The 11190-nt window shown below is 46.7% G+C and overlaps 1 protein-coding gene across 2 annotated transcripts in view; it reads right to left on the reverse strand.

The window, feature by feature from the left end:
* Positions 1-11190, reverse strand: part of THSD4 (thrombospondin type 1 domain containing 4) — a 660091-nt gene that overhangs the window by 37782 nt on the left and 611119 nt on the right. For both annotated transcript variants that reach the window (XM_017548142.2, XM_017548143.2), the window contains 3 exons: positions 9465-9640; positions 7006-7102; positions 215-490 (listed from right to left, as the gene is read on the reverse strand). In XM_017548142.2, coding sequence (XP_017403631.1) covers positions 215-490; positions 7006-7102; positions 9465-9640 — 549 coding nt within the window. The remainder of the gene's footprint in view (positions 1-214; positions 491-7005; positions 7103-9464; positions 9641-11190) is intronic.

Consider the following 11190-nt stretch of genomic DNA (forward strand, 5'->3'; position numbering starts at 1 on the left):
AAAAAAAAAAAAGCTGGGACCACTGCCTTGGGCCACTCACACATTCCTTGCTTAGGGTTCTGCGGGGGTCCACCTGTCCCTCACACAGGCTCACCTTTCCCACACCGATGAGTGCTTTCCCTAACACGCAAAGCACTTTTGAAAATCAGTGAGACAAAGGCGAACATTGCAGTAGGAATAGTAGCTGTCAGCCACAGACGGTTCACAGGCTCACCTTTCCCGCAGGTCGTGGAGCATTCTGTCGTCCCAAGCTGCTTCCAGTTGTGATCCCGGCTTCGCCGTGGGGGCTGCGGTGCCGGTGGCACCAAGGTATCCGGTCGACGGGGAGAAAATCTGTCCGGATGCCTGACCGGGAAGGTCTGTGCCGATTCCGAGGTGAATGTCTCCGGGGCCTCCCCACGCAAGTCCTCCTTCTTCTCATTCCTCCCTTTCGCTTCTCCCTCCTCCTGGCTCCTGCCTTCTGTCACTAACTGGCCGTTGAGGGGTTCCCCTAGGAGAAGGAGGCATGCACACACAGAAGCAGGATCAGCTTGGACGCTGAGTTCTAAAGAGGAAATTGCTTCAACAGCAGACGCTGTGTAGCATCAGATGGTTTCGAACTCACAGCACATAAGCACATCTGTTTAAAACCAGCAGACACCTATTAGTGCTTTCCCTCACATGCAAAGCACTTTTGAAAATCAATAAGACAAAGAAGAACATTGCAGTAGGAATAGCAGTTGTGAGCCATAGATAGTTGACATAAGAAGAAATATAAACAGTCAAAGTCATATAAAAATCCTCAGCTTCACTCATAATTCCATAAATTCACAGGAACAGACCACCACCACCACCTCTATTTACCTAACACCAAAGACTGGAAAGGTTGGAAACTTTAAATTTCACGTAAACTGTATCCTTCTCCCAAATCCCACAAGCCTATCTTCTCTTTTATTTGGAGAGACACCCCGTGCTTTTTCCAAAGGTTGGAAAGTTTTTCCCAAAATGCCTGTTGAAGGTGCAGGAGAACACACTTTCAGTCACTGTGGAGGAGGCTGCAAATTGATCCATGGTTTGCAGGGAAATTTGGCATTATCTGCCCAAATTTTAAAGGCACATACCCTTTGACTTAGCAATTCAGTTTCGAGCAATCTGTCCTGCAAATATTTTCTTTTACATAGAGCAGAATATACAAGTATGGTTACTGAGGATTGATTGACTGATTGATTGATTGGAGATGGAGTCTCGCTCTGTCGCCCAGGCTGGAGTGCAGTGGCGCGATCTCAGCTCACTGCAACCTCCGTCTCCTGGGTTCAAGAAACTCTCTGCCTCAGCCTCCTGAGTAGCTGGGATTACAGGTGCTGCCATCATGCCTGGATAATTTTTGTATTTTTAGTAGAGATGGGGTTTCATCATCTTGGCCAGGCTGGTCTTGAACTCCTGACCTCGTGATCCACCCACCTTGGCCTCCCAAAGTGCTGGGATTACGGGCATGAGCCACCACACCTGGCCACTGAAGTATTATTTGAAATAGCAAAACAGTAGAACAGACATAAATGTTCATCAGTGGTACTGGTTAAACTACCTTATGCTACAAATACAAAATGGAATACTATGTGATTTTTGAAAATAACGCAGTGAATATATGTTCTGGCATGAAGAAGTGAGTGAATGTTGTTTGGTGAAAGAAAAAAGCTTAACACACACACACACATAGACGTGGCAGGTCACTTTTTGAGATACTAATTTGTGTTTGGTTTTCTGTCTTTATTCCTCTACCTCCTCGGGTTTGAAAGAGGAGCCAAGTCCTTAGATGTTATTGCTTTGTTTTTGTGCAGGACAGAAAACAAAAGCTGCTAGAAGTCAACAGCTTTCTTTCCAAGACTGCAGGCCTAGGCTGTCATTAAGGGTAAGTGGATGTCCCTGAGGGGCCCCCCAGACAGGAGGAGGGCACATTTTGAGAGAGAGAGAGGAGAGGAAGAGAGAGACAGAGAGCAAGAGAGAGAGAGGAGAGATAGAGACAGAGAGTAAGAGAGACAGAGATAGACAGCAAGAGAGAGAGACAGGGAGAGAGAGAGAAAGAGAGAGACAGAGCAAGAGAGAGAGACACAGAGACAAAGAGACACAGAGACAGAAGGCAAGAGAGAGACAGTAAGAGAAAGAGACAGAGACAGAGAGCAAGAGACAGAGATAGACAGCAAGAGAGAGAGACAGGGAGAGAGAGAAAGAGACAGAGAGAGCGAGAGAGACACAGAGACAAAGCAAGAGAGACACAGAGACAGAAGGCAAGAGAGACTGAGACAGAAACAGAGATCGAGAGAGAGATAGTAAGAGAAAGAGACAGAGAGACAGAGAGCAAGAGAGACAGAGAAAGAGACAGAAACAGAGATCAAGAGACAGAGAGACAGTGTGAGAGACAGAGAGTAAGACAGAGAGAGACGAGAATAAGAGAGACAGCAAGAGAGAAAGAGACAGAGAACAGAGAGCAAGAGAGAGAGCGAGAGACAGAGACAGAGCAAGCTAGAGAGCAACAGAGAGAGAAAGAGAGAAGTTTTCAAGGTGAAGGAGAGGTAGGTGTGTGGGGTCTTGGTTTGCTGAGTGCCATGGAGCCTTAGGTGTGCCGGACAATGTTCCAGGAGGAGGCCACACCTGCGGTGGGAGAGGGGCCTGGCTGCCAGCCTCACCAGCATCCTGTGCCCCCCATGCAGAGCCCTAACCTGAAGGCCCCATGAGGCTGCTCCTGGTGGCACCTCAGCAGAATTAGTGTGGACAGACCACCAGGGGGTCCAATGCTTTGGTTTGTCAAAGTCTAGATCTTTGCTTATACCTGGAGTGTGTGTGTGTGTGTGTGCGTGTGTGTGTGTGCGTGCGTGTGTGTGTGTGTGTGTGTGTGTGTGACCCTCAAGCAGACTGCGATGGAATTATCTACTGGTTTCAAATAAGGGGGAAGTTGAGGTCAGATTTAAATAGACTAATGGAAAATAATAATATGCACTATTCCTTGCACATCTGCGACTGTAGTCAGTGATTCAAATGGGCTGCAAACATGTTTGTGTATGCATAGAGAAAGGCTAGGCACAACCCCACCAAAGGGCTAGGCTCCCTCTGGGAAGGGTCTGGGGTTGGGAGCTGTTGAGTTTTTAAAAATAGACACTTTTTTTTTTTTTTTTAGAGCAGTTTTAGGTTCACAGAAAAAGTGAGTAGAAAGTATAGAGTTGCTGGCCAGGTGTGGTGGCTCACGCCTGTAATCCCAGCACTTTGGGAGGTCGAGGTGGGTGGATCACGAGGTCAGGAGTTTGAGACCATCCTGGCCAATATGGTGAAACCTCATCTCTACTAAAAATACAAAAATTAGCTGGGCATGGTGGCACGTGCCTGTAGTTGCAGCTAATCGGGAGGCTGAGGCAGAAGAATTGCTCGAACCGAGAAGGCAGAGGTTGCAGTGAGCCGAGATTGCACCACTGCACTCCAGCCCGGGTGACAGAGGGAGATTCTGTCAAGAAAGAAAAGAAAAGAAAAAAAGAAAAAGAAAAGGAAAGGAAAGGAAAAGGAAAAGGAAGAACAGAGTTCCCACACACCTCCTCCCACCACACAGGCACAGGGTCCCTAACCACCACCATCCCACATCAGAGAGGTACATGTGTTAAAACTGACTATCCTACATGGACATGTCATGATCGTTTAGAGTCCATAGTCCACATGAGGGTTTGCACTTGGGGGTGAACATTCTATGGGTCTGTGCCAGTGCACAGTGACATGTATCTGCCAGTGTAATGTCACATAGAGTAGTTTCACTGCCCTGAAATCCTCCATGCTCCACCTGCTTATCCCTCTGTCCTCCCAGCCCCTGGCAACCACTGATGTTTTTACTGTCTCCGTAGTTTTAACTTTTCTGGAATGTTATATAGTTGGAATCAAACAACATGTAGCCTTTTCAGATTGGCCTCTTTCACTTAGTAACATGCATTGAAGGTTCCTCCATGTCTCTGTGATTTGATGGCTCATTTATTTTTAGCCCTAAATAATATTCCATTAGTTTTTATCTGTTCACCTATTTAAGGACTTCTTGGTTGCTTCCAAGTTTTGGCAATTATGTGGCAGTTACTTTTGACTCTACATATTTCTATTTTGATTGGATATTGTTCAAGTATGTATCATTGTAATACAAAATAAGGAGGCAAATTCTAGGGTTACCAGAGAACACAGTTAAAACTACAAGGGGCCTGGGTGAGGTGGCTGGCTCATGCCTGTAATCCCAACATTTTGGGAGGCCAAGGTGGGAGGACTGCTTGAGCCCAGGAGTTCAAGAGCAGCCTGGGCAACAGAGTGAGACCCCATTTCAGTCATAATAAAAATAATAAAATCATTAGGATTTTCTAAGCTTTTTTTTTTTTTTTTAAATTTTGAGACAGAGCCTCTCTCTGTCACCCAGGCTGGAGTATAAGTGGCTCACTGCAGCCTGTACCTCCCGGGTTCAAGTGATTCTCATGTCTCAGTCTCTTGAGTACCTGGGATTACAGGTGAGTCATATCTGGCTACTTTGTGTACTTTTAGCGGAGATGAGGTTTTGCCATATTGCCCAGGCTAGTCTTGAACTCCTTGGCTCAAGCAATCTGCCCGCCTTGCCTTCCCAAAGTGCTGGGATCACAGGCATGAGCCACTGCAACCTGCCTCTCAGCTTTTTCACTAGGACTTTCTTACTTAGTTGGCTAACTATTATCCTTCATCGTTTAAAATATGACATGCAAATGTAACCAAAAAATCAGGACCAGGCATGCTGATATAAATGAGAACTGTCCAAGATGTTGTTGGACAAAACAATTTAAAAAATCTTTCGGAGCCTTGTGCTGGGCACTATGCTGGGATGGACATCTAATTTATTCACTCTCCTTCCATGTTCTCCCTCCTGCCAAAAACTACCTTGTGGGGTTTTTCTTCTATTCTGTAGACTAGGTAAGTGTTCAGAGAGGTTGCTGATCTGCCTGAGGGTGCACAGCAAGAAGGTGTGGATCAGGATTCCAACTCAGACTCCATTGATATGGAAGATGAAGTGTGGTCACAATGCCCCTGCTCACCAACTTTTGACAGGTGACCCTTCCAGACCTGCCCTATCCCAGGGAGCTGATCCCAGAACCCCCATGCTATTCATGAGCTAAGACCCGTCAGGCCTGACAGAAATCATCATCATCCTGATAGATTTCAAATAGTCTGTCTGATTATCCCTGTAAACAAGCAAAGGACCCCAGAAATCTTATCCAAACTTGGTTTCTCAAACTGTGCATTGCTTCTGAACATGACATAAAAATTCTCTGTTGCACTGAGTGTGCTGACTTGGAGTTTGGACCACACCCCCCCTCCCCATGTGCTGGGGACGCACCCAACTATTGTTCTCCCCAGTGTGTAGCTGTCAGATACCCTGGTTGTCCCATCCAGAGCTCAGAGAAGGATGGATGGGCCAGGTTTGGCATCTGTGGCTTTATTTCCTCCTAGGATACGGATGGGACCACGTAACCTCTCAGCCACATAACAAGCACAGGTATGGTCACACAGGCCCTCCTCAGGTCACTGCCCAGGTGTGGGACCTGCACAATTATTAACTTATTTTTTCTAAGCTTCCATTTCCTTACTCTTAAAATAAGGCTAATAACATTATGTCCCTCCAAGTACCTTCCTCTGTTGTGAGAATTCAGCACAGCAGTTTATAAGTCCTTATACACAGCAAGGACTCGGTGCGTGTGAGCTATGATTACCATGAATACTTCCGCAGACATTCCTATTTTAAGGAAGGTGAAGACTGTCTGCATTTGGGGGGTGGGCTCCATCATCCTCTGCTCTCTCTGCAGACTCAGAGAGCAGTCCCATGCCCAGTGCCAGCCGAGAGAAAGCTGCCTGCTCTGCCCACAAGCAGAGCCCACCGGGAAGACTCAACATGGATTGTCAGGTGTGAACTCATTATTCTTGTCTTATAGGTCAAAGTATTATTAACAGAAACAAAAGGGGACCAAGAGAAAAGGCATATAGTAGACAGATAATGGCCCCCTAAAGATGTCCACATCCTCATCCCTGGAATCTGTAAATATGCTACCTTACATAGCAAAAAGGGCCTTTGCATATGAAACTAGAGATTTTGAGAAAGAGGGATTATCCTGGATTGCGTGGGTGGGCCCAGTGTACTCTCAAGGGTCCTTATAAAGGAAAGAGGAGATGTGACGAGGCCAGAGCCAGAGAGAGACGTGAAAGTGCCAGCCCGCTGGCTTTGAAGGTGGAGGAAGGGGCCAGGAGCCAAGGAAGGCAGGTGGTCCCTAGAAGCTGGAAAAGGCAAGGAAGTGGGTTCTCTCCTAGAGCCTCCGGAGACAGCTAGGCCCTGATGACACCTTCATTTTGCCCCAGGGAAACCTGTTTCAGACTTCTAACCTCCAGAACTCTGAGAGTAAATTTGTGTTGGTTTTTCTAATTTTGAGATAGGATCTCACTCTGTCATACAGGCTAGGGTACAATGGTACGATCATGGCTCACTGCAGCCCCAACCTCCTCGGGCTCAGATGACTCTCCCACCTCAGCCTCCTGAGTAGCTGGGATTGCAGGCACACACCATCACACCTGGCTAATTTCTGCATTTTTTTTTTTGTAGAGATAGGGCTTTCATCATGTTGCCCAGGCTGGTCTTGAACCTCTGGGCTCAAGCGATCCACATGCCTTGGCCTCACAAAGTACTGGGATTACAGGCGTGAGCCCCCTTGCCAGGCTTGGAAGCTAGTAGAAAGCATTTCAAATGTTGAACTGGCAGGCCAGACCCAGGATGCTCGCACCATTTTTTAATCGAGTGAATGACACAGTCTCATCAGTAACGGCTCAGACAAATGGTCAAGCCTGCTCCAATGTCAAGGCCCCTTGGCTTTGAAATATGCGTCCCTGGGTTTTCTCTGTGTTGACTGAGAGACAGAGGGTGGATGCACAAGAACTGAGAGAGAGAAGGCTTTTCAGGAAGTGACCCAGAGTGCCTGGCCACAAGACAAGGGATTCTACCTGGTCTCCTGTGGGGCAGCACCTGGGGGCTGATGGCGTTGGTCCCCATGATCACGTACTCGTAGTGCACACCTGGGTTTGGCTGCTGGTGTATCATCTGCCGACAGAAACATCAGTGTTACTGCACCTGGCCCGTACGCACACCCCTTCTCCCGCTGGCTTGGGTTTCAATGGCATTAACAGAACTATTGATACATGACTGGGATGGTTCACTCTAGTACGAATCTAGTAACATTAGTGAACCCGTGGCAGATTAAAGGAAGTCATTTCCGGATGGCTTTTTGTTATGTACATTTGAAGAGTGAAGAACTTAGGCTGAGGAAGTCAGAGGAAAGCTAAGCTAAGAGTCAAGATTTTTCTCAGCTCCAAATGGGAAGATGGAGCGATGGTAGCAGAACCTTTCTGTTGGCTCACAGCCTCCGTGCCATGGCTTAGATTTTGCTCAGCGCTCTCAACACAGATGAATACGTGTACACTGCAGGAGACCTGTTTTAACAGTAGGTGGTGCGAGAGAGTCATGCAAACAAGCAGCAGACATCCTGGACAGAGCCATCCCGGGATCCTTCAGGTCCCTCCAAAGTTCTCCACCCGGCTGCTGAGGCTGGCTCCAGGTTTCTCCCCTTCTCATTCATGGAAAGCCCCAGAAACATAAAGATGGGGTCAGGAAAACAGGTAGAAGGGACCCAAGTCTTGCTGGGTCATATTCTCTTAGGAATGATGACAAAAAATAGGACAGCAAGCAGAATCTACATAGGGCTGTGGAAATCAGCAGCTGAACATCATCCGGGCTGAAAACACATTGCATGAACATGGCCCAACAGAATACATCCTTCCCTATCGGATCTGGAGTCCTTGCTGCCCATGGCTTTCCTGATGGGAAGCAGGGTGGTGGGCCAAACCGAGCAGCAGAATGAGAACCCACGGTGTAAATATGAGCTCTGCAAGGAGACATGGTCGGTTTTGATATTTCTGTCTCTGTTGACCAGCTGTGTAACCTAGAGCAAGTCCCTTTACCCTGCAGTGCTGATTTCTTCCTTGAAGAAGGAAGAGGTTAGAATCATGTCACTCTCAAAGGTCCTTTCCAGTTAGAAGCTCTCTGAGTCACTCCTGCATGGTAGGTCCTGTGTCTGTTCTTCCTATTTATGCCATGATCTCTTGCCCACTCTCTACTGATGAAAGGGGTGTCCATTTTATAAATCACCCAGAGGCAGGCAGACCTGAGAACTCCTGGGATTCTCCTACCCAGGGACCAGTATCAAAAACCATCGCTATTGCAGAAATATGGCGGTGGGCACTGAACCCCCGAGGGACACAGTTGTGTGGCCTCAGGTTCCTGCTGTGTACCCCTCATCCTCTCACACCCTTTTCACACCATGTTCCTCTCGGTCTGTGGCTGGAAATCCTCCCTCCCTCTCTGGTGCCTCTTCTGCTTGAACATTCTGCCAGTGCAAACCTTGTCCCGTTTACGAAATTGCTGTTGGCTTCCATTCCTAGACCACCCACAGTAGGCCTTTAACAACCTGAGTGTTTACCTCTGATACCATGTGAAATGTATTCAGAGTCAACCGACCAACTGACAGTCTGAAAAAAAAATCCAAAATTAACTATAACAAGGCTTCCTTTGTAATTTTGAGTCTACTGGGCCCAAGAGGAAAGGCCACAGGACTGTGTGCAGGTAGAGAAGTAATGACAATGCAATTAATAATATTTCTAAAACTCTGACACAGCAAATATGTTAATCAGCTCGGCTTTGGGGACAAAAAGAATGTGTATAATCATGGGTGATCTCATTCTTTTTATCCAAATGTTATTTCAAGCTTTTATTTCTTATCACCCTTTATTTCATGGTCTTTTTAAGAAGACTATATTCTAGTGGTTTCCTTTGAACCATTTAAAACTCTTGAGCAATTTAATATTTTAGTTTCGCATAAAATAAATTAAGGTTTTGTCTTCTGTGAAGCAGTGAGCTACTAGTAAACCTCTCTCCTGTGATCCGAGCTCCACTGTTTCATCTGGAGGGCTCTGGAACTCTCCTTTCTTCATTTGCTCTGAGTTTGAACAGGGCTGGGAGCTGGGAGTGATCCTGCTTTCCTTTGCCTTAAAACACACACGCCAAATTAGCATTATGAGAAAAGTACCTTGAGGAGATCCGGTGCTCATGAAATAAGGGGCATGTTTTGCCTCTGATTTGGTTCAACAAGTAAAATCGGTTTTACTGGGTCAATAAACTCTGAAGGTCATACGCCTCTGGGGGAGGTGGAGGTTTCTATGAGCTAGGCCCATTCAGAGGTAAAGGCAAAGATAAACGCCAAGCATTCAAGGGGTGCCCCCAACAGGTTCTGCTCAAAGGGTTTTTATTGAGTGCGGGCAACGATTTGTGGCTTATTTGTTCAGAGTGTGTTCCTCAGAAGTGACAAGATTCAAAATCCAAAGGACAGTCCAGAAACATCCAAACTCACATAGACATCCAAGATCTCGTTGGTGGGACCTTCCGCCAAAAAGGACTCTCCAGCAGTGCTCGAAATCTCATTTGGACGCTTGTAGGTGAACATGGTCCCTCCGCCCTCGTATTTTCCTGGACGATCAATTGCCCAGTTCCCATTGATGATGGAGCGTCCAGAACGACTTCGCAAGGCTGTTGAGAAAAATGAGACAGTTCTTCAGGTAAGCCCAGGGTGTGCACAAGGTAGAGAGCTGACTCCCCCAGTCTCTGGCTTCTTCATTCACCCAGGTTTTTGTTAGGATCCACCATGTGCTAGGCAGTGATCCGGGCCCCGGCACACCATTAGGCATCTAGATTACATCCTCTTGGGCTGAACCACTTCTTCAGCCCACTCTAATCCCTTCTACCACTAGGACTTAGTATAGAAATGTAGGTGAAAAGGATGTGGAAAATGGGAGGGAAAGGAAAAAGGGGAGGAAGAGAAAAAGGGGGGAAGGGAAACAAATTTATATTCTATACCATTATCTAGGTGAGAGGTTGCATATTGGCAGCCCAAGAGCTGATTTTGGCCCATAGATGGGTTTAGTTTGGCTTCTGTAGTGTTATTAAAAAAAAAAACAACTGAGCCCAAATATAAGAATTGAAATATTTCACATAAAAATTTTTAGAGTTCTAGCTTCTCTTATAAACCAGCAAGACATGTTAACAATGGCTTCACACTCCCTCATGGCAGCAGCGGGAGCCCAGGATGGCTGCCCCTCTCAGATGGGCCCTATATGCTCTGATTTGCCCCAGTCCCTACCCCTCCTGTTGCCCCCAACCACTGAGGCTCTCAGTTTATTACCCCTTTATTTATCAATATGGGTGATTTATATCATTTTTCATACTTGCATTGTTCTTTTTCTGATCCAATTTTTTCCTTTTCATTTTTTTATTTTTGGAGACAGGGTCTTGCTCTATTGCCCAGGCTGGAGTGCAGTGGTGTAATTCTGGCTCACTGCAGCCTCAACCTGCTGGGCTTAAGGAATCCTCCTGTCTCAGCCTCCTGAGTAGCTGGGAATACAGGCAGGCACCAGCATGCCTGGCTAATTTTTGTGTGTATGTGTGTGTGTATATATATACACACACATATTTTTTTTTTTTAGAGATGGGGTTTTGCCATGGTGCCCCAGCTGGTCTCAAACTCCAGAGCTCAAGCGATCTGCCTACCTCAGCCTCCCAAAGTGCTGGGATTACAGGTGTTAGTCACCACACCTGGCCTGGAATTTTTCTTATAATTCTCTCTACTCACATGTCTACTACAAGTGGCAAAGCTAAAGACAGGCCAAGAGGGTCACATGATTTTCTCCTGTACCTGGTCAGCTTCATTCATTTCGATGACCTTCCTGACTTCCTGGGCATCTGAGGCTGTGGACTGTGATAGATACCCCACACACACTGTCACATTTAATCGTCACAACATTGCAGAGCAGATGTTATGATCCCCATCTTTCAGAGTGGCTCAGAGATTCGAGGGAACTTGTTGAGGTTTATGAGGCCCATGGGTGTCAGGCCTACGATTTTGAGTCTGTACTCAGGAGAGGGGTCAGAAAGGAGAAGGGGGCAAGGAACAAGGTGTTGGAGTTAACAGGAGAAGAAGGGGTGGCATCTGGAAGTAGAATTTCTTCAGCTACTCTTGGTACCTGGAAACCCACAAGCCAATGGAGGACTGGGTTTAGAGGTGGTCCTTTTTTTTTTTTTTT

Source organism: Cebus imitator, unplaced genomic scaffold (assembly GCF_001604975.1).
Source record: "Cebus imitator isolate Cc_AM_T3 unplaced genomic scaffold, Cebus_imitator-1.0 Scaffold203, whole genome shotgun sequence".
Taxonomy (NCBI): Eukaryota; Metazoa; Chordata; class Mammalia; order Primates; family Cebidae; genus Cebus; species Cebus imitator.